The 21862-nt window shown below is 40.8% G+C and overlaps 1 protein-coding gene across 1 annotated transcript in view; it reads left to right on the top strand.

Moving 5' to 3' along the window:
• cdh11 (cadherin 11, type 2, OB-cadherin (osteoblast)) overlaps positions 1–21862 on the top strand; it is a 98899-nt gene that overhangs the window by 51805 nt on the left and 25232 nt on the right. Inside the window, exons 4-7 of the mRNA XM_061746167.1 lie at positions 12438–12855; positions 14204–14343; positions 14999–15293; positions 19072–19191. Of these exons, the coding sequence (XP_061602151.1) occupies positions 12711–12855; positions 14204–14343; positions 14999–15293; positions 19072–19191 (700 nt within the window). The 5' untranslated portion in view covers positions 12438–12710. The remainder of the gene's footprint in view (positions 1–12437; positions 12856–14203; positions 14344–14998; positions 15294–19071; positions 19192–21862) is intronic.

Genomic DNA, 21862 nt, shown 5'->3' with positions numbered 1-21862 from the left:
AGTGTAAACATATCTGCCATATTTCAAGTGAATAATAATAAAATGTGCATTCTTGAAAATGAAGTGATTCCGCAGCTTATTCAGTCTGGAATCTGGATAGGATAACTTTAAAAAAAAAAAAAAAAAAATTTTTTTTACTGGACCATAATCGATTACAAATCGTCACGTGACGCATCGCGATGCATCAACACATCGATGAATTGCACCCACCTCTAGTGTTGGTTGATTGTTGTGACCTGTAGGTGCAGCACAGCAGTGGCTGTTCGAAAAGTAGGATACTTACAGTACGCACCGCTGCTGAAATGGGATAGAAAATAAACAGTTTCACAGCTGTAGGGTGAAACAGATTTACAGGGGAATCTCAAGCCACTGCAGAAGTGTCTCATGTTACTCCTGCTCCCTTTTCCCCCTCATCTTCCCTTTACTCCCGTCCTCCACAGCTTTTCTGTGTCCCTTCGTACGTCGTCATTTTCCTCTCATTTAATTCTGCATTTTAGCAAATCTGAAGATTCAAGAATTTGTTCTGTATTCAAAGCAAAGCTCATAGCCTTTTGTGTAGACGCATAAACCCTTCTGAGCCACTCTATTTTGCTGTTTCCCCCCCTGTGATTATGTGACCACTTCCTTTCTCTCTCCTACCTTTCTTCATTTCATTGTGGTCATCGGTCTCTGCGCCTCAAGCCTTTAAGAATCCAAAGTATTCTATTTTTCCTTCTGCCTCTAATCAATTCCAGACGCCACCGTTTCCTGCCTCGTCTCTCTTCTCCACCCCTCCTAAAGGTCCGCAGACCAAAACCGCACATACACACAAAGTCTCAGATTTTGCTTGGTTTTTTTTTTTTTTCCATAGCATAAAGACCTCGGTTTCATTCCCTTCTCAACTCTATTCTGAGAAGTGTAATTTTTTTTTTCTGTGCAATCTTTAAACACAGCTGAATGGTCTTTCTGTGTTTGCCTTGACTGGCCTGCTGTTGTGCTCATCTGCTTTCTTTTCATCTTTTAGATTAAGGAGGATAGTGCTAGTGTCCCGAATCTACTGTGATATATCGAATGTGTGACTGTGAATTGTGAAACTCTTTCCGATATCTTCAATTACTTCCCTTTGACGTGCCTCGTTCATTAGTCTCTTCCACACAAAGAGGGATTCTGGGTGAAGCAGCTGACTGTATTTAAGGACCAATTCTCTTCAAGTGTGAGAAAAATGGTAAAAGAGGATAAAGATGAAGGAAAATGAAGCAAAACCTGTGATGTTCTACTGCACCACATAATTGTCATTTTTCTATTGAAAATATATTTCAAAAGTCCTCTACTGTAATTACAGTGTCAGTCTAAGTCTGTGACACAAAAATAGACTTTTAAAAGATGGATCTGTGACGGAGAAGGAAAGAAAAAAAAGAATTAAACTGAGCACTAATTAAGGACACTGGTTAGAGCTTCATTCATAAGGTTTCTTTTTAATTCCATTTGAACAGTTTTCAGAGCAGGGCCTTCACACGACACTGCCCCTTTTCTACATTTTCACGCTTTTTAATTCTAATGTCGGCTATGTCAGAGATTAGTCTCTATAATTAACTGTGGACATCTCTAATGTGGAGTTCATCATTCCAATTGCGCGGAGTAAATAGTCAAAAAGTTAAAGTCCATGAAGAGGGCAAAGTGACTGCCAATAAACAGCGGTCAGCGGGCTAATTGGAACTGCATTGTCTCGCCTCGAGCTCAACCGTGTCTCCTCTGCTCATCCTTTGTTTCTCTGTCTATTCTGGTTGTTCATTTGGGGGAACACATAGATCTGATTGGTTTGGTCATTAACTTGCAGTCAGTGTGGAGGATTTCCTAATGAATTTTAAGTCCAAAATGGGAACAGCACGGCGATGCACAGTGCAGAAGCCCATCTTTCTTTTTTTATTATTAGGGCCCGAGCACTTACAGTGCGAAGGCCCTATTGTATCTGTAGGAATTTTGCAGAAAATTTGTTTGATTGATACTATGATGAATTAGGACAATATTTAAGTAACGGAGCAAAACCTATACTTTGTCAAAACAAGGGAGGTACTGGTTTTGGGTTGCAACGGATCTGTCTTTGGATGAATTCACGATGCATGAAGTAATGCAGCTGTCACAAGAGATACGAACTCTGGTCACAGCAATTCAAAAGAGAAAATGATACAGTCAGAATCAACACAACACGTTCCCAAATGAGGCTTGAAAGCAACCTCTGTCTCATCAGAAGGAAAAGTGCTCTGAATGAGCATATTTTCTACAAATTGCTTATTTCCATACAAGTTAGCGTTTCCCCATAATTGGGGATTGCAATGAAAATTGTGCAAACCAAAAATATCCTCAAAACGCATGTGCAAATCTAGTTTATGTTTGTGTAATAAAGTTCTCTCGGCTGAATGATGCACCAAATCCGTGAATTGGATTTCTGGGCCCAACAATGGTTAATTAGGTGCCGGCTAGATTAATGTAACAGTCAGAGCTGTGGGTGCTGTCAGCACATTGTTCGCCATCTTTATTATCTGCTTTGTTCATTGAGCAGTGTATAAATTAGCATAAAATGCCACAACTAATTTGTTGTGTCTGTAGCAACGCATGAAAAATTAGTAACATTTTTTTGTTTTTGTCCTCTAAATGAGTCATACATAAATTTTGTGTACCCGCTTCTTTTTTTATGAGTTTACCTAATATACACTTAGGTCCATAAGTATTTTGACATTGACAGAGTTTTGATGGTTTGTCTTTTTACGCCACCACATAGATTGGAAATAAAATAACCAAGATGTGATTGAAGTGCAGCTAACCATCAACTGGATGGATGGATGGATGGATGGATGGATGGATGGATGGATGGATGGATGGATGGATGGATGGATGGATGGATGGATGGATGGATGGATGGATGGATGGATGGATGGATGGATGGATGGATGGATGAAATTTACATTTAGGAATTAGCCATTTTATGGACTCAAAAGTATTTGGGCGACTGACTGAAAAGAAATTACCTGGCCAGGTGTAATCCGTTCTGTCATTATTTCAACACAAATGAAATATAAAAACGGTCTGGAGTTGATCTTAGATACCAAGGTCAGACAAAACAACAGTTTGCTTCATTATTTAAAAGACAAAAACAAAACCAGAAAGCCTGGAAGACCATGGGGTGACAACTTGTGAAGGATTGTACATTCATTTGCTGGGTGAAGGGAAAAAAAACCTTCCAAACACCAACAGCAGTCAAGAATAATTCATAGTTATCAACATTTATAATCAGAGGGTTTTCATCAGGGTGTAAACTGCTGATAAACTTGGAACGTTGGAAAGTCTGGAAAATGACAGGAACAGCTCACGATCCAAAACAGACCACACCAGGTGATGTGACTGCTGGCAGGTGAAGCAAGAGGAATTCTGAGGCATACAAAATGGAAAATGACCCTAGACATACTGAAATAAACTTAAAAGTTCCTGAAGGGAGATAAATGTAACCCTACAGTACGTAGCAGCCTGTTCTCAGGCTCTGCTCTCACATGACATCTTCCCCCTGTACAGGCGGCTCTGGGAGAATTGATATTCTTCAATGGCCAAGTCTGTTGACTTATCTCAACCCAACAGAGAAGTCTACGCTTTTTCACATCTCGATTGATTGTTTTACTTCAGATTGTGTTGGTGTGTAAAGACTACATCATAAAAACAACAGTCTCATCCTTCTTGCATGCTACTGTTCTCTATAGGCACCACATTTACCTCTTCCTAGGTAAAAAAGCAGCCATATATTCATTCACACCTATTCAACGCCGTCCACACAATGCCATACATTTCCTTGTGGGAGATGCTTTTATCTCCCAAGAGGGAAAAGGACCTGTTTCTGACTGTTCCCTCCATCAAACAACCATCAAAGCTCCATGACACTAAGCGCATTACCTTTGTATTGATGGAAAACAGGTGACAGGATTTGGTTGTGACTAATGCACAGCCTCAACAAATCTATTTGCACGGCATTCCTACTTGGCTTGTACCGTGGCACACACCTCTAACCAGAGAATTATCAGAGACGGTGATTTTAGTCTGTGCAGGCACGCCACATGCCTTTGTGCTGGCATGCACTGCTGATACACTTGTCATTCTTGTCAGAGTCTAATGTCTGAAAGATTAGAAAATGCTGAGAAACAAACATTAACTACACGCCAGTTGGTTTGCATGTTAATTCCTTTTTTTTTAAATGCTTATTATGTAGATTCTCACGGTCTGGACATTAAACAGAACTGAAACATTCAGTCCTTGGTTCTTTTTTATGTAAATGGACCCAATGACAGTAAAATGAGGCTGATTAGCCCTAATAGTTCAAGAAGAAACTCCATGTGCGTTAAGAAACATTAGACACGGGGTATTGCAGGTGGTAATTAGTACTTTAATTTTACTAATGCTTTTATAAAAATGAGCAGCTACTACACTCATGCACACATCATGTATTTACACACACACACACACACACACACACACACACACACACAGAGTAACAGAGCAAATAGCCACTTTGCTGCGACTGTGAGCTTATTTCTGAGTGTCAGAGTTGCTAGCCTCTCATTAATACCTATTTTCCTGAATGCTGAGAAAGCACTGCAGTTCTTTTATGGTAACTACTTCACCACACGCGCTCTCAAACACACATCCTTCTATTAGTCCCTCTAATTGAAAGGCAATTAAGCCTCATGTTTCTCGGTGTGAGCTAAATGCTGGGTGTCTATTTTCAGCACCGCTCTGTTTTAAAGCTTTTAACAGACCACAAAGGGTTGACCGCCGAAACAGGACCTCCAAAGAGAACTTTATACACTGGCTCTCTGTCTTTTTGCCTTTCAGATTTCTGTCTTCCCCGCTCTCCTCTGTCCCTCACACTTTCTACAAAGTGCCTTATGAAAAGTTTAATCAGTGATAAACCAAACCTCTTTACCATATTTTCTAGTGGAGTCTTTCCAATGCAGCCTTCCTAACTTACACATTTCCGTGTTAGGAGAGAAAAGAAATCCTTGACACATTTCAGAAGTTAATGTAAAATTCACCTGACATTCGGACTGAAACATGAACCGCTGGTATTACTGTCTCTCATAGTTTCCCTCTGCCTTCCTTCTGTTTCTCGTTCGTTGTTTCATCCCACTCATACCTCAACTTATAAAAACACAAGGGATGGTAACCGTCCAGAGCTTTGCATCTAGTGCAGAGTAGCTCAGGGATTTGTTTCAGAGGAAAGGGATGGATTTTTACAGTTACTGGAAATCTCATTTTAAACCTCCCATGACCCCCTTTTACATCCCTGCATAAACAAAGGGGGGGGAAATATACTACATCTGGTTCAGATAGTTTCGGTAACACACGGGTCCAGTGGTTACATTTTGGTTCTGCAATAGTCAACATCTTGTCATGTCCACTGTAAATCAATCCATCTAAGTACAGTTGCAGATGTGTCATGTCCTGCGTAGGTTAGTCTATTACACAGATATTGCAGCTGCAGGATAGCACAAATCTAAAACCAGTAAATGCTAAAATCAGCTAAACTGAAGAAATCTACTTGAGGTCATATGTGAGCTTCAGATTAAAATAAATACTAGATAAAATAAGCTATAATTCTTGAATGCAGAATCATCCTGGTTCATGAGCCAAAAGAAAGATACAGTGTTCTAGTGGAACGTCACCCTCAACCTTTGTGTGTTTAAAAAATATGTTCGTTTTATGTTTTATGTGTTTCGTCCTTGTTTAGACATGCCATGCCAAATTAAAGTTGTAAAAATGATTAATAATCATATAAAGTTGCTGTTGCCATAATTTGATTTCCCCTGATGTTTGTCATGGCCAAAATCCAGTCTAATGTAAATGAAAATAAAAATCATTTGACATGAAATAATTTAAGCCCTATGCTAGGTGCTCATTTAAAATCTGCCAGCAATTCATTTTGAATTTACAAGTAGTTGATATGAGAACTGGCCTCACAACAAGGTTCGTAGTTCAAGTCTCGGCCCCTGGACACCCTGGACAGGTCGCCAGTCCATCGCAGGGCCACAAACAACCAGACACACTCACACTCACACCTACAGGCAATTTATAATCATCAATGAACCTACTACGCATGTTTTTGGACTGTGGGAGGAAACCGGAGTAACCGGAGGGAACCCACGCAAGCACGGGGAGAACATGCAAACTCCACACAGAAAGACCCTGCTGGACCAGGGAATCGAACCGGGAACCTTCTTGCTGTGAGCCAACAGTGCTAACCACCAAGCCACCTTGCTGCCCGGATTCAATTTCATTCAAATGAATTCAATTTTATTCAAGTTAATTCAGTTGAATTCAACTTTAAATCGCTGAAGGATAATTATATGATGTTGTCATGAAGATATTATTAAGGCAAAAGCTCAAGGACCAATGTAATGTTCCACATTTTTACACTCATAAAACCTTTCTCTAAATACAGTGTTCTCACATGCACTGTGTGCAAACTAGTCCTGCTCCAATAAAAACAACAAAAAACCGCAGTGCTTTTCCCAGAAATCACAAGTGTGAAGTTTCCCTCCTTGGCCACTCCCCCTGAGTTCCCGGATACAACTGATAAAATGGGTTTTAGTACTTCCACATAAAATAAACCCACATTTCCTTGTCATGTCTATGATATTTCCCTGTTTTTCTCCAAAGATAAAGTCACTTACTATACCAAAGACATGACAGATGAGAGTCCCACCGCTCCTGCTGTGTCAACAAGAAAGCAACCGTTGAGGGCGTGAAGTGTCCAGACTCAATTTTCGGACTGTTTTGAATGCGCCATCTGGGATCTTACAATGTAAAGCTCAAAAACAGAACTGTCCGCGTGAAAGCATTATGCACCTCAAAATAGTATGTTCAGGAAACCCAGTACGCAATTTGAAACGTAGCCCAATTCAGCTATTTTCAGTACAGAAAAAACAGACTGAGAGGTGGACGGACAGACAGGACTGACATATCGGGTGGGGCAGGATATCTGGAAACAGAAGACAAGGTGACGAATGGCAGTTTTCCACTAGCACCTACTCAGCCCGGCTCAGCTCGCCTCGCCTCAGTTTGGTGCTTTCCCACTAGGGGTCTAACGTGTCGAGTAGATACTTTTCTGTAACTATTCTGCCGAGGTTCTAAGCGGCTGAGTCAGCTGCATCTGACGTCATCACACTACAGGCCACCGATTGGTCGGGGGGTTGGAGTCAGACGTCTGAGTCAGGAGGCGGAAATCAGCGAAAGAGAGACTCTGACGGCTTCTGGTTCATTTTATTTGACAGGCAATGGAAGCGCAAAAGTGTGTTTGGTGATCCGACTCTGAGGTGCAGATGTTCATAAACTTGGTGGCTGAGGAGAGAATTAAAAAGGGATGTAGACGGGCGATAAGGAACGACCAGATCTACCAGGAGCACTGTCACTTCATAGCTGCTCACGGCTCCAGCTGACTTCAGCAGCGCTGAGACAAACTAAAAAAAATTAAAAAGCGTAGCCGCTTGAAGCTTCTCTCTCTCTCATTTTTTAACTTGATATCGAACACAAGCCACAGACCCAGCAGCACATCTATCATCTCCTCCAGGTTCTACATCTTTAGTGTTGTTTTCTTCTTCCTTTAGATCACACAATCAAATACGTCACAGCAGCTTTGCTCCAACCTCCTACTTCTGCTCCAGGTGCTGAATTGTTATGGAAAAGAAACCAGGCCGAGTTGAGTCGAGCCGAGCTGAGATGAGTAAAGCCAAGTAGATACTAGTGGAAAAGTGCCATAAGACTAATAAAAACTCCAGGAACCCCACCTGGTCACGCGGGGTTGGTTGTTACTGGACTGATGAGCAGAGTTTTTCAGCAGCGTGGAGGAAGATATACGGAATATTTGATCAGAAGATGGAAAGCTGTATGATGGGCTATTGCCAGCCAGTCGGAGACAATCCCCACAGCTCACATCCACACACACGGGGGTAGACAGACAAGCACAAAAGAGGAGGGGGGAAGGAATGGGAAACTAATAAGAGAATAAAAGCTCAGCGAAAGCGTGGGAACATACATTAGCTGGGATGAAATAGCGCTGAGTTCAGAAAAAGACGCTGCACAAGGGAAAATGTTAACAAATGTTAACCTTTCTCTGTCTCTCTCCTTTGTTCCTTATGTATTATTCCTTTTGTAGATATTGTTAACACAAAGTACAGCAGGACCATCATCTTGTTACACCTCCCTGACACGGGCAAAATATGGAGACAGGGAAAGTATACAGCCGTGTACTCGAGTAGACATACATCACATTCACTCATGAATGAACCACCCTCATTACTACTGAACCACAGCAGAGAAGGACAGAGGGGACATTTGGAAAGACAGAGAGAAAAGGAGGGCAGCGCCTGTTTTCTTTCCATATAGTTCTCAAGCATTTCCCAAAGTTATTTTAATGGCTGCTGTTAGAGGATGGGCTCATTCAAGAGCAAGTAATGAAAGTCCAATCCGGAGGGACATCAGCAAGAGTCTCCTGTTGTTGGTAAATGAGAGCAAGCAAAAAACAATCTCCCACTGGTCTAATTCAATATGGGATAATATAACCGCCAGAGGGGAAATGGTTCCTTCTTTTGGTGTATTTTTTTTCCCTTTGCATAAAATGCATGCTGTTTTTTTAACCAACAAAGTATTCACTCTTCAAAAAGTCACTTAAGTAAGGCACTTTTTGTTCAAGTTAACTTTAACACAGGTTTAATCGACTGTCATACGATAGTCAACCCACTACTGACATTTTAACAGATTTGGGTAAAACTCTCGAGAGCTTAAGTCAAGGTCACTGGATTTCTTTTTCTCGGTTCTTGTGGCAGAAGGGTTTGTGAGCTCAAACTGATGAGAAGTGGTCAGTTTATAATATACTTATAATAAATTAATCTGAATCTAAACTCAACAAAACCTTCTGAATAGAAGGGGAAACGTCTTCAAGAACCTAGAAAAGAGCGTTGAGTTGCCTTGACTCAAGTGAAATAGAGAAAGATGTACGGCCTGAAAACATAATGATGCAAACTTATATATATAACATATATTTAGAAACTGTCATATTGGTAGGTCGTTCTTTCTTAACACCATGCCTGACCTTTGGCGAGGTGTGTGTAAAAACCCCACTTCTTTGACCTCCATATGACACTTTTTCACGACATCCAGCAGCCTCCATAATGTAGTCCTCTTGAGCACTTGACTCATGGATTCACGGCATCACTTAGAACCCCAAAGGAGAAGTGTGTGTGCAGAAAACATGCGCGGACATTCCTGCCTGACGCTTGAGTCATGTATTCAGACAGAGGAAGTTGTCTGGCCGAATGGCATGCTTGCCCTGGGGAGTCATTATCACTGTCTGTTTCTGTGTCACAGTTTCCGTCTCTGCCTCGCTCCGTGTCAACCGCTGAAGATGCCTTCAAACATATACACATATGCTGAATACTACAGCTCTTTACAAAAAAATAAGCATCTTATGTTACTGAATAGTGTTGGCGTATCGAACTGCACGGATAAATACTGTGCAGTGGACCACAGTAAGAAGTTGAGGTATTCAGCGGTCTGATGTTTTTCTTGGAAATGCACTCAGCCTTATTCAGCAATATGGTTGCATTTAAGCGGTTGAAAAGAAAAACGGCTGTGTTTCTCTGTTGGGCTGCAGCATTTTTTTTCTTTCTTTTTCCATATAACTCCATTTGTTCCAACGTCACGTCCCGCATGACCCGGAACGCTTCCTTTTACCTTGCCTTTATTGCAACTGATGTTGGCTGTCCTGATTGTCTCTTATAGTTAGTTAAATCTGCATGCAAACCACATCTGTGTGGGTGCAGCTGACGCATACAGGAACACCCTGCATCTTAAAGAGGTGAGCTCTGCTTTAATGTTATGGAAACTTCAGGGAAAGTCCAGAGTACAAGGAAAACTTGGTTGTTTAAAAAAGTCTCAAGTCTTTCTTCTACGGACACATTAAACAACAAAGGAAACTGAATGGACAAAAAATGTCTGTGTCTTTTAGTCCCCAACTTGAGTTCAAGAAAATCTCTACCCCCGGCTGCTTTGTTACAATTTGACAGCAGGGTCATTTCTATGTCACGGAGTCAGCCGCTATCAAACTCACCCTCACACTGAGAACATCTGAGCTGTCACTGTGCACCGCTATCAATCTGTCCTTTTCTTATTCTTCTTTTTATGTGTTTGATTTGACACGTATGACAGTTTTTCAGACAAACAATATGAGACCTAAAGCAGCGGATCAGGTTACGGGAGAAAGCAGTTTATTTTGGACGCTTTATTTCTGCTTGTTAAATAAAGCCTATGTTTGATTTGGAACAAGAATGACAGTTTGAAAGCCTGTTAACAGATTCTGAAGCCCAAATGTCAGCTCTGTGAACAACAAGTACACGCCAGAGTGTGTAATTGCCCTCTGCGCTGCTATTGTTTTTAATACCACTTAGAAGTTCAAACTTTTAACTTCTTTGGAAAAATTGAAAAAAATAATTTGTGTCTGAGATAAATGATGGAAATGATAGACAGCACACACACACACACACACACACACACACACACACACACACACACACACACACACACACACACACACACACACACACACACACACACATCCACAAACACAAACGTGCATTAATCAGGAGAGCGGAGATAAATTGGACAGATGATGAGCCAGTGTGGGATTAACTGTCAACACTTCCTGGGTGACTAGTCATGTGGTCAACAGGAACCAACGAGACCTGAGGGAACATTATCATCTAAGATGATAATCTACTAATCTACTGAGGATTAAAACACCTCTCCAGTCTAGCGAAACGCATGTGATGGATGTGTTTGCTCTTAAAACCAAAATGCAGTGGTGCCAAAAATCCATGGCTTTAAATCGCTGAGATGGCAGAGGAGCTGTTTTTAGGGTAGCGTTCACGTGACATAAGGCAAAAACATAAACATGCACCTCAAATTAAACTCTACCGGTGTGTTGCATCTATCCATGAGTGACAGAAAGGTTGAAAAACGAGGATTTTAGAGGTACACGGATGAAGAAAAGTGGAAAAACTGTGTAAAATGTGCAGGATTGCCTTTGAAGTCAAGATGCCTTGCGAGGAAAATTTGTAGGTGTATTTTTACCATCCCATCCTCCTTCCTCATGATAGTTTGTGGTGAGAAGAATGTTGATATGTGTCATTTAGGGAGAGGTTGCACATGTATTGAGACATATTGGAACTCAGTGTGATGATGTTTTGAGAAATAAGGTGTCACAGCAGAGAACTGAGAGACAAAAAGGGGGATAATTGCACAATTTTAGACTCACTATTAAGACATTGTAAGGTTTTTAGCTGTGGATCAACGTTTGCACAATCTGTCTTGAAAACACGTACACATTCACTCATTTGGTCACGACAAAGACAAGGCAGTAAAATAACAACAGCAGAATGTTGTAGACTGTCACAGCAAATGTAATCATTTGCACGTCGTTTGTTTAGATATTGTGGGGATTGGTGTTGTAGAGGTGAAGTGTGTGTACACAGTCACGTCTCACATGTGCTAACAGCTCCAGTGCAATTATTTCGAAACTGACTAGATACTTATAGCAAACAAGGAATCCACTAAGAGACAACCAGCCAACCAACCAGTTTCTTTCACTCTGGAGGAGAGCACCTTGTTTTCTTCGCTTTTAAATCGATTCCCACCTGTTCTTCATTGGGCCGCTCCAATAACAGCCTTTTATCTAATCTTGACTGTGTTTGAAACTATTAGACCCGAGAGAAAAATAACAGCTGCTGCTCAATGCTACTTTACACATTTTGCAGCTCAGGTTGTAACTCTGTCTGCATCTGTTGATGACAAAAACCCAAACTGAGCTGAAGCTGGTGGAGTAAATAACGTGTGCACTTGTCTGATGACGTCAGGTTAAAGCAGAAAATTTAACATGGAGGAAATTCAGTTTCATAAACGAGCAATATGACCGCTCGATCTGAAAAGTCATTTTGTCACCACTGCACACACACAAACTCACCCACACACTTATATATATAGAGAGAGATTTATTTATTCAGTACAAATTCTAGCTTGTGCTGATTCATTGGCTCCAGAGCAAAAGATGCCTGTATAATCAATAGTAAGGTAAACAGCAGCAGCAGAACCAATCAAAGAATCATAGAAACAGTGTCTGAAGAACATCCAGTATCCGACTTTCATTTTCTTTCTTTTCCATCTGCTTTTTAATAAACGTGGAGGGGCTGTAAACGGACAGCAACCTGCTGCTACCTGAACGATAACTTCTCCAAACGATCTGTTTAATTGAATCAAAGCCAACAAGTTTGCATGTTATGAGGTTTCTTTAAGTGTGACTGTTTGTTGTTGTCTTTGGCATATTCCCTGCACCTAGCCAATATACTTTTTTGTCTGATCTCTTTTAGGCTCTCTGACTGGAAGACAGGAGAAGTAAACAGATTCGGAGGCGCACGAATACACAAGTCAAAAGAAGAAAGGAAGATAATCAACAAGTCGGTGATGAGCATCTGCTGCAGCAGGCCCCGTTTCAGCACATGAACTAGGACATTTTTAAATCAAGCGTTTAGTTAAGTGAAAACCAGGATTTGGCTCAGTGGGAGCAAAGCTCCACTGAGAGGACCCGGAAAGTCGTGGGCGGAGTGAAGTCCAAGGTCACTCAGGTCGAGGGGTAGACAGCGATGCTGATAATGAAGCGGCAGGGCTCCGGGACACTGAGGACCCTCCTGCTTTTACTGGGACTCTCTGTGCTCTGTAGCGTCGCATTAGGAACCAGAAGAGGAGATGCTTCGTTGGATCACAGGAACCACAGACACAGACATCCAGGTATAGCAGAACATAGGGCTGTGCGATATGGACCAAAAGTCATATCTCGATATTTTCTAGCTGAATGGCGATACTCGATATATATCGATATTTTTCCGTGACATAATTTGGATTTCCCCCAAAGCATTATAGCATAGCATCTCTGTTAGCTTCATTTTATTCTGAGGCAAACCCTTAAAAAAACAGTCAGTTTTAATACAAAGCCTCGTGCCAAATGTCACACAGGTTCCTTTATTAACAGAGGTCTGCACAATATCAAAATGTATAAAACAAATGAAACAAAAATAAACTGCCTGCATATATAGAATAAAAATGCTTCTTGAATAAAGTAAAACAAATATCCCTTTCCTGCATAACAATTAAATTAAAGTACACTGTCCAATTAATATAATGTAGACAGTAACAGGCAGACTTTTCCACTGAGGTTGACAGTTGTGCAAATAACAAAACATTTGTGCAAATCTCAAATAAAACATGTAAATAGATATTGCATCTCTTTGATCAAATCTCAAATAATTACAACAAGTCGACTACTGTACATTTTACAGATTTTGTTGAAAACTAACCTGTCAACACTGTCAGGTTTCAGCACACAAAGGTACTTTTTTTGCCTGCGCGAGGGGTCAGCGTTGATCTACAGTCAATTTGTCACAAAATAAGCTATATCGATATAAATGATATTGTCTCGTACCATATTGCGTTTAAAAATATATTGATATATATTAAAATCTTGATATATCGCCCAGCCCTGGCAGAACACAAAGATATCTCTGTCACATGTCAAGAAAAAAAACATTCAAAACCCTAAACTTTAGTGTAACAATTACGCTCGCCCTCAAGTTCTACACTTAGATGGACGTGGCTGCCCACCTGTCTCGAGCAACGTGCACTAACAGATACTCAAACGTGACTGCTGCTCAGTATAAACACAGTGCGCTCGTATTTGCCGGTGAGCAGTCGCACTCCAACAGCAGAGGTTAAGTGCCTTCCTGAGAAACACCTAAAACACAACTCGTTGAAGTGCGCTGCTCATACAATCCACCCACGTTTCCTCAGCCGGGATTTGAACCAGTGACCTACAACTCAAACACGGGCCTTTCTGTTCACAATGTTACCACTTTACACCCACTTTGAGGTTGCATCACCTGAAAAAAAAAAAAAAAACACGTTAAGGATGAAGTGCCGTTGCTTTGATTCGGTCGTTCCACAAAGAGGGGACCTTTTAGAACGTTTATCCTGCAGTAACTGTGATGTGGATGTAAACTGGGTAGCTTTAGAGTCTGCCTGCGTGTATATTAATAGAGGCTGTGTTTTTTATTCATCTATTTATTTACTTTGTTGGTTTTAGGTCATTTATCACTGCATAGACACAGACAGAGGACGGGGAAGGAGGGACAGGTTCTCCACAGGTCCAAACGAGGATGGGTGTGGAATCAGTTCTTCGTCATTGAGGAGTACACGGGACCTGACCCGGTTCTGGTGGGCAGGGTGAGTCTGAGCATCTCGCATGTTCTGTTTTTCTTCTACGATAGATACATGTACGTACACGGCAGCTTAATTGACAGACACAGAGCACTCCGGTAACAGCCACAGTGCATGATGGCCCGCTCTCAACAAGACTTAAATGTGCTTTTCTCATCTGTCGAGGAAAGAAAGAGACGTGGAAAAAGAGATGGGTGGCCCTGACATCAGGGTGGAAATGATTGGTGGTTTTACTCTGCAAGGACGCCATTTTTCAAACTTTGGAGTAACTTTCATCCTTAAGGACAAATGGTGTTTGCAGTGAATCCTTTCTTCATTGTCAAAGGGCTGCAAGGAAATGCTGAATGTTGAACAACCTCCATTTTTCACGACTCTGAGCTAAATCTCTTAGTTATTGGTGAATTATTGGCTGGCCCATGAGTCTCAATCTTTTGACTCTTTACTTTGTAGACTTGAGAAATTGAGGCTCCATGTGACATCTGCCTACACAGCAGATTAACTGTGTGCCTTCTAGTTTTCATGCTCATGCAAACTCTTCCTCTCTTGTCCCTCTTTGCATCCACACAACCTGAAACGTGGGTATTAGCCTTGTTTATTATGGACTTAAACTAACTGGATGTTGACCTGCTTTTTTTTTTTTTTTTACCCCATTCCTTTCCAGCTCCACTCAGATGTAGACTCAGGTAATGGAAACATCAAGTACATCCTCTCCGGCGAAGGTGCCGGGACAATCTTTGTTATTGATGACAAGACGGGCAACATCCACGCCACAAAGACCCTGGACCGCGAGGAACAGGCCCAGTACACGTTAACAGCCCAGGCCGTGGCCAGAGACACCAACAAGCCCCTGGAGCCTCCGTCAGAGTTCATAGTGAAGGTTCAGGACATCAACGACAACCCTCCCGAGTTCCTGCACGGGCCGTACTACGCCAGGGTACCGGAGATGTCCAACGTTGGTGAGTAGCGGAAGAAAGGCTTTGGAAACAAGAGAAAAGACTGCTGATGAAAAACAAGCAGAATTGTGGTTAAACTGGCTCCAAATGGTGCAAATACACATTGGTGGGAGCTGATATTTTGACTGAATCAGTAAGTTCTTACCGGTTGTGCGTGGACCAGCTCGTAAAGCGACTCTAAATGTAAAAAACATGAATTTATGTTGATGAATATTTGCTAAAAATTGCTTGTACATTAGCTTTAATATCGAAAAGTTAGCCAGTAAAACGAGTGGAATATGTTTGTTTAATGGGAATTAGCACAACCAGCATCAAACGGAGATAGCAGACTAATAAAATACTAGACCAGATAAATAAAACGTTAATAATAAGTATTTTAAACACAATGCATTGTATCTCACATTTAACTACATTAAACACACAATAACAAAAGACATTACGTCATAACTTAGGTAAGAAAAGGTTGTTTTGGGCGGTTTAAATGAGCGGGATGTTCGGTAACTAAAGTAGATGCCAACGTTTGTCACCTGCCTTACAAGTACCGGTAATCATTGGGAGAACACTTCAGGTGTACTGAATCTTATTTAAAAAAGCCACATACCATTTCTCTGTATTGACTTGTAAAGAACATAAATACAGATAAGATTGTGTCAGATATCCGTGGAGTTTTTCGGTTGGGGATAGCACTGGCTCGGATAGTGAAGAGCCAAATCCAGCAGGTTGCACATTTTTGTAATCTTCTCTGGAAATGTCCTGTTTTAGCTCCTCATTAAAGGATAAACAGATTGATTTTCTTTTCACGTAATTCAGTAACAGTAAAACAGAAAAGCCTATCAAATTCCATGTATAGCAGAGAAAAGCTCTCCATTTCATGGTGAGTGACATCCGTTAATGAATACACTGATGGAGTTCATCGCTAGTGTTGTTTGTCTGAAAAACAGCCTTGTTCATACATTATTGATAGTCAGTGAAATGTGCACACAGGAAATGTGACAAATAATATCAGAAATCAGTAATCACTGCAATTATTTAAAGCTTCTGGTTCCAAAGATTTCCTTCCCAAATGTGTGGTTCTGGAGCGTTTTCCAGTCCGGAAGGCTGACCTGTAATGAACAGGACCGGTGATTCCTCTCTGAATGAGCTGAACTACCAAACAAAAGAATGTGTTTAAATGAGCTTAGTTTATTTATGTATCTATATATTTGTTTTCTTTCCCTGTAAGGGATGGCTGGACCTTGCTGTCAACCACAACCAGTGAAATGAAACAGCAAGAAAAGCTGTGAGTCGACTAACTAGGTCCATGTTCCTTTTACTGAACCGAGACCTACAACTCTCTTTAAACCAACAAACCCGATAACTGCAGCCACATTTCACATAGCCAGTACTCGAGTTGAGGGGGGATGAGGGGGGATGGCATCCCCCCTGAAATAAAAACCGTCAAAATCATCCCCCCTGTAAAACTGCCATCCCCCCTTTCCATCCCTTATGTTATTTCATCAATGAATGTGGTTTTACTGCTATTTCAACATTTAGAGTCATCACCAGAAAAATAACACCAGAAAAATAACTTATTTGACAATTTTCACCTGTTTCAAGTAAATTTTCACTTGAAATAAGTAGGAAAATCTGCCAGTGGAACAATATTTATCTTCTCATTACAAGCAAAAAAATCTTGTTCCACTGGCAGATTTTCCTACTACTTATTTCAAGTGAAAATCTACTTGAAACAGGTGAAAATTGTTGTTTTTTTCCAGTGATGAGTCTTGTTTTAAGTGTAATGAGATTATTTTTTTTTTACTAAAATGAGACATTTTAACTAGAAATAAGACAAATATTCTTGTTAAGATTTAGAGTTTTTGCAGTGATCCATTTTACTTATCCTGTGAAGGACAGAGTCATATTGATAAGTTCAGAAAACTGTTTTTTATTATTGTGTTTTGATGTATTTGATGTAAGCCCAGTGGATATTTAAAGCTTACAGAAGGCTGCATTTAACTGCTGCTATGTCATTCCTGCAGTATTTCTGCAGGTGTTTTAGTCAGTCCTATTATTTGTAATATATTATATTATTTGCAATCAGCACAAATTATCTGTCCCCATATGATAAAATCCACCATCCCCCCTGATTTTCTTTTACAACTCGAGTACTGCACATAGCTGCCATGTCGAGGAAAGCAGGTGGATTATGTATCTAAGAAACTACTGGTGCTGACATGGCTGCAGCAAGAGCTGCAACTATCCAAACACGTGTAACCCAAAATGAGATCGTCCAAAACAAATTAAAAACTCAGGTCTTTGAATATGTCCCATAGGGCACCAACTTGCTGTTGTTTTAATTTCTTCTAAATTAAAAAACAAAAAAAGAAGGGCCTGAGTGTAATAGCAGCAAGTTGCCCGTGGGTCCCAAGAGACAAGGTAGCGCCGTGCAGCAGCAGCTGCGTCAAATCGGCCGCTGTCGTCCCGCTCCATGAGGAAAATCCCTCCACAAGCATCTTGGCGCAGTTTAGATGCATTCCAGAAGCGAATGTCCACTCTACAGATACATGCCAGATCTAGCTTGACACCAGACTGCAGGCAAGCACCTTCAATTTACGTGCAATAGATCGAGCTGGCAGGAAGTCAGATGCAAGAATTGATCTCAGGATCCGGTTAGTTTTCACAGTAAAACACCACATACCGGCTCCGACTTGGACATTGAAATGAAGGGTTTTAGGAGATGTTTGAGCAACATATCAGAAGAAATGTACTTTCGAAGTCAAAAGTTCACATTTTATTCCTTCTGATATGTATAATTACAGAATGGATAAGAAAGAAATACATCCGCAGACGAGCAGTTTGCCGTACGTGATCTTAAAAACTGTGGGTGAGCTGGTAATCGCACAAATCCAGCCAAGCAAGCATGCAGAAGCTCTCTGTTTCTGAACATCTTCCCACTGGACCTGAAGCCACGTTGGGGACGGAGCTAAATCAGTCTGAGACCAGACCACGCTGGAACCCAGGCTTTAGACTGACCCAACAAGTTTGAGTAAATTTCCCCCAAATGACAAAGTCTTTACAAGTTAGGATGGGGAAAATAAAGACCTAAAGGGCAGCTATAAATGTTTTTAAATAGGGGATGATAAAATAAGTCCAAATCAAATTTGTTCTGATTTCAGTTTTAGAGAGTATCTCTCAAGAACCACGGAGCAAAGAAAGTAATTCAGTGAATTATGGGGGGAATTAGTTTTATGAGTCGTGTCACATCTGAAAAAAAAAGTTTCAAGTTATTATACATAGTTAATGGAATTTATTTCACACTTCTGTAGTTTTAATTCACTTGTCCTGTTTGCTCACTTTAACCGCATCAAGTTGATAAACAGGGGGAGGGGAGGAGGCTGCTGTTGGGTGAGAAGTGCACTTTACTAAAAAATGTCACACTCTTGGGGCCACTAACACAAAGTGCTGTTCTGATCTTAAAATCCATGTTTTAATTGGTTTGTGAAGGTTTTCTTGAAGCACATGGATGAAATATTGTATTTTCTTATATTTTTTTTTAAATAAAAATCACTAAAATTGGAGGATGAATATTTCTGCCAAACAGTGATGAAATGTAGAGAAATATAGTGAAGGGAACGGAGAGCAGTCACGTAGCATCAGTTCAGCTGCGCTGGAAGAGCGAGGGCAGAGTGCTTTTCATTTCCATCCAGCTGGTGCAGGCGGGTGATCAGCAAATGCTCTGGTAAACTGTTCTCCATCCAAATCACTGAGACCCGCCTGTCTTTTCTGCACGTGCGTCCTTCAGGTACGTCGGTGATGCAGGTGACGGCTACGGATGCGGATGACCCCACCTACGGCAACAGCGCCAGGCTGGTGTACAGCATTCTGCAGGGACAGCCCTACTTTTCTGTGGAGCCACAGACAGGTGAGTTTTACTCTGTGATCATTTATATCACAACCAGACACAAGAACATACGTCTCGTCTACGATGGATTCATGGAGTTTCAGACGAAGACTCGCAGCTCTGCAAGATTAACAACTTCTGATCCGTCCTTATGCACCCTGGGAAAGCTGATAGGATCTCAAAAGAAAAACAGGATACATGCTCAAGCTCACACCTGGAGCTACTTTATGGTCACCAAACACACATGATTTGGAGTTTATGTAACCCCTTTTTCCCTTGGTGTTCAGAATCTACACCGTGGTTACACTAAATAAAATAAAACAAAACAGGTCCTAGGTTCTCAGCTAAAGATGGTGAATTCGCTGGGGTCTCATTTAAACAAGGGACTTGATATTAGATTGGGAAAAAGGAAATGACTAGAGCGGTGCCTCCACTGAACGCTTACTATGCTATGTGAACACCAGCATAATTTATGTAAGCCCTCAGAAATATAAATGACTTTCAAAAGAATGTTAAACCACAATATGCAAAAGGTAAGACAAACATTTATTTTCACTTTACCCCTTTTTAAACCAACAGACCAATAATCAAAAATAATCAAAAACAATCAAGAGTGTTTTAACCCTTTAGATTACCTCAGCTCAATGAAATGAAAAGTTTTTAATCTGTAGCTCAACCTCAATGTTGTTAAGGAAACAATAAACCTATGAAATGGTCTTTATTTAGCTTAGTCTAAACCAAATCAAATTTCTGTTATCTTTTTAATAACCATTCACATTAAAGAAATACCTTGATGGGTTTATAATATTTTAACTGTATTCACACTCTTTAACTGTTCCGTATTATTATTGCAATAACCAAAGTGTAAAGAAATATAAACCAAACCTCTGGTACTCTCAAAATGCAGTACCAATACCCATTCTTGTACCAAAATAAAAAGTCTAAACCCAAGCGCTTGGATAATTTAACCGTTGGGGCCCATTTGAAGAGTTGGTGCACATGAAGTTTTATCCAGTAAGGAACGGAAAAGTTAACTTTGAAACCAGGCCAGTCACAGCCTGTTCTAACACAGTCCCGTGCCTGTGTTCTGCACTCGGTCTCGTTCCAACGTCAAGTACTCACGCAACCCCTCTGTGTGGAAGCATCATGGCGGTGTAGCCAGCCTGGCTGCAAAGCGATATCCCGACAGCTCCCCGCCGCCTCGTAACTCCAGCTACCTGCGTCCTGCAACACGTCCTCGTCTCCTGCCGCCGACACGTCTCCTGCCGCCGACTCGTCTGCTCGTCCCGTTCGTCCAGGCCGTCCCCCAAACGCTCACGAATGTCCCGTGGAAACTTCCTCCATCCCTGTCCGTGTGGTGCAGCTGTCTGGTTTCTCTGCCGAGGAGCTAATGGCGGAGCTAATGGCGGAGCTAATGGCGGAGACCACGTTGTGCGCCCCCCCCAGAGAAAAGTACTTTCGCACCCTTGCAAAGTAAACACACTCGCCTGAGACACGTGAGAAGAGTGTTCTGGTTGGTTAAAGTCCCTCTGGGCAGTGCAATATCTGGGCCAACCTTCAGTCGAGTCTCCAAACATTTAATTTCCTCTGTTCACCCCGAAAAACGCAGCCAGCTCCTTCCTGTCCCGGGATCTCTCTGATACTTCCAGCCGGAAAATGTTCTAGTCTCTTTTTAACCAGGAAAAGTTCACCTTTTATATTTTCTTAAGAACCATAGAATATTTTTAAACAGCGTAATACATGAATTACAGCATCAATAAATGTACAATATTTATTTTAATGACTATTGCAAAAAATAAAAACCTAAGGATTCTGGGAAATGAAGTCCTATTCTGTTTTGTCTTCTAACAGCAATATAAAAAAAAGATAATCTACATATTCTTAACATCCCTGAGATTATAAAAACCCAGTAAAACAAAGAATGAATATGTAGACATTTTTAGGGATTTTTAGAGAACCCTACATTTAGATCACTGTGAAAGCAGGGGACGTACATGCAACAGGACATGCCGCAAGGCCCCAGATGGAAGATGATTTTACTTTACGTTTACTCTTCTTCTGCTCTACATAAGCAACCCTAAACCCAGTATTCGAGTTGTAAAAAAAAATCAGGGGGGATGGTGGATTTTATCATATGGGGACAGATAATTTGTGCTGATTACAAATAATATAATATATTACAAATAATAGCACTGACCAAAACACCTGCAGAAATACTGCAGGAATGACATAGCAGCAGTTAAATGCAGCCTTCTGTAAGCTTTAAATATCCACTGGGCTTACATCAAATACATCAAAACACAACAATAAAAAACACTTTTCTGAACTTATCAATATGACTCTGTCCTTCACAGGATAAGTAACATGGATCACTGCAAAAACTCAAAATCTTAACAAGAATATTTGTCTTATTTCTAGTTAAAATGTCTCATTTTAGTAAAAAAAAATCTCATTACACTTAAAACAAGACTCATCACTGGAAAAAACAACAATTTTCACCTGTTTCAAGTAGATTTTCACTTGAAATAAGTAGAAAAATCTGCCAGTGGAACAAGATTTTTTTACTTGTAATAAGAAGATAAATCTTGTCCCACTGGCAGATTTTTCTAATTATTTCAAGTGAAAATTTACTTGAAACAGGTGAAAATTGTCAAATAAGTTATTTTTCTGGTGTTATTTTTCTGGTGATGAC

This window comes from Cololabis saira, chromosome 17 (assembly GCF_033807715.1).
Source record: "Cololabis saira isolate AMF1-May2022 chromosome 17, fColSai1.1, whole genome shotgun sequence".
NCBI lineage: Eukaryota > Metazoa > Chordata > Actinopteri > Beloniformes > Belonidae > Cololabis > Cololabis saira.
This window is presented reverse-complemented; position numbering and strand designations above follow the sequence as displayed.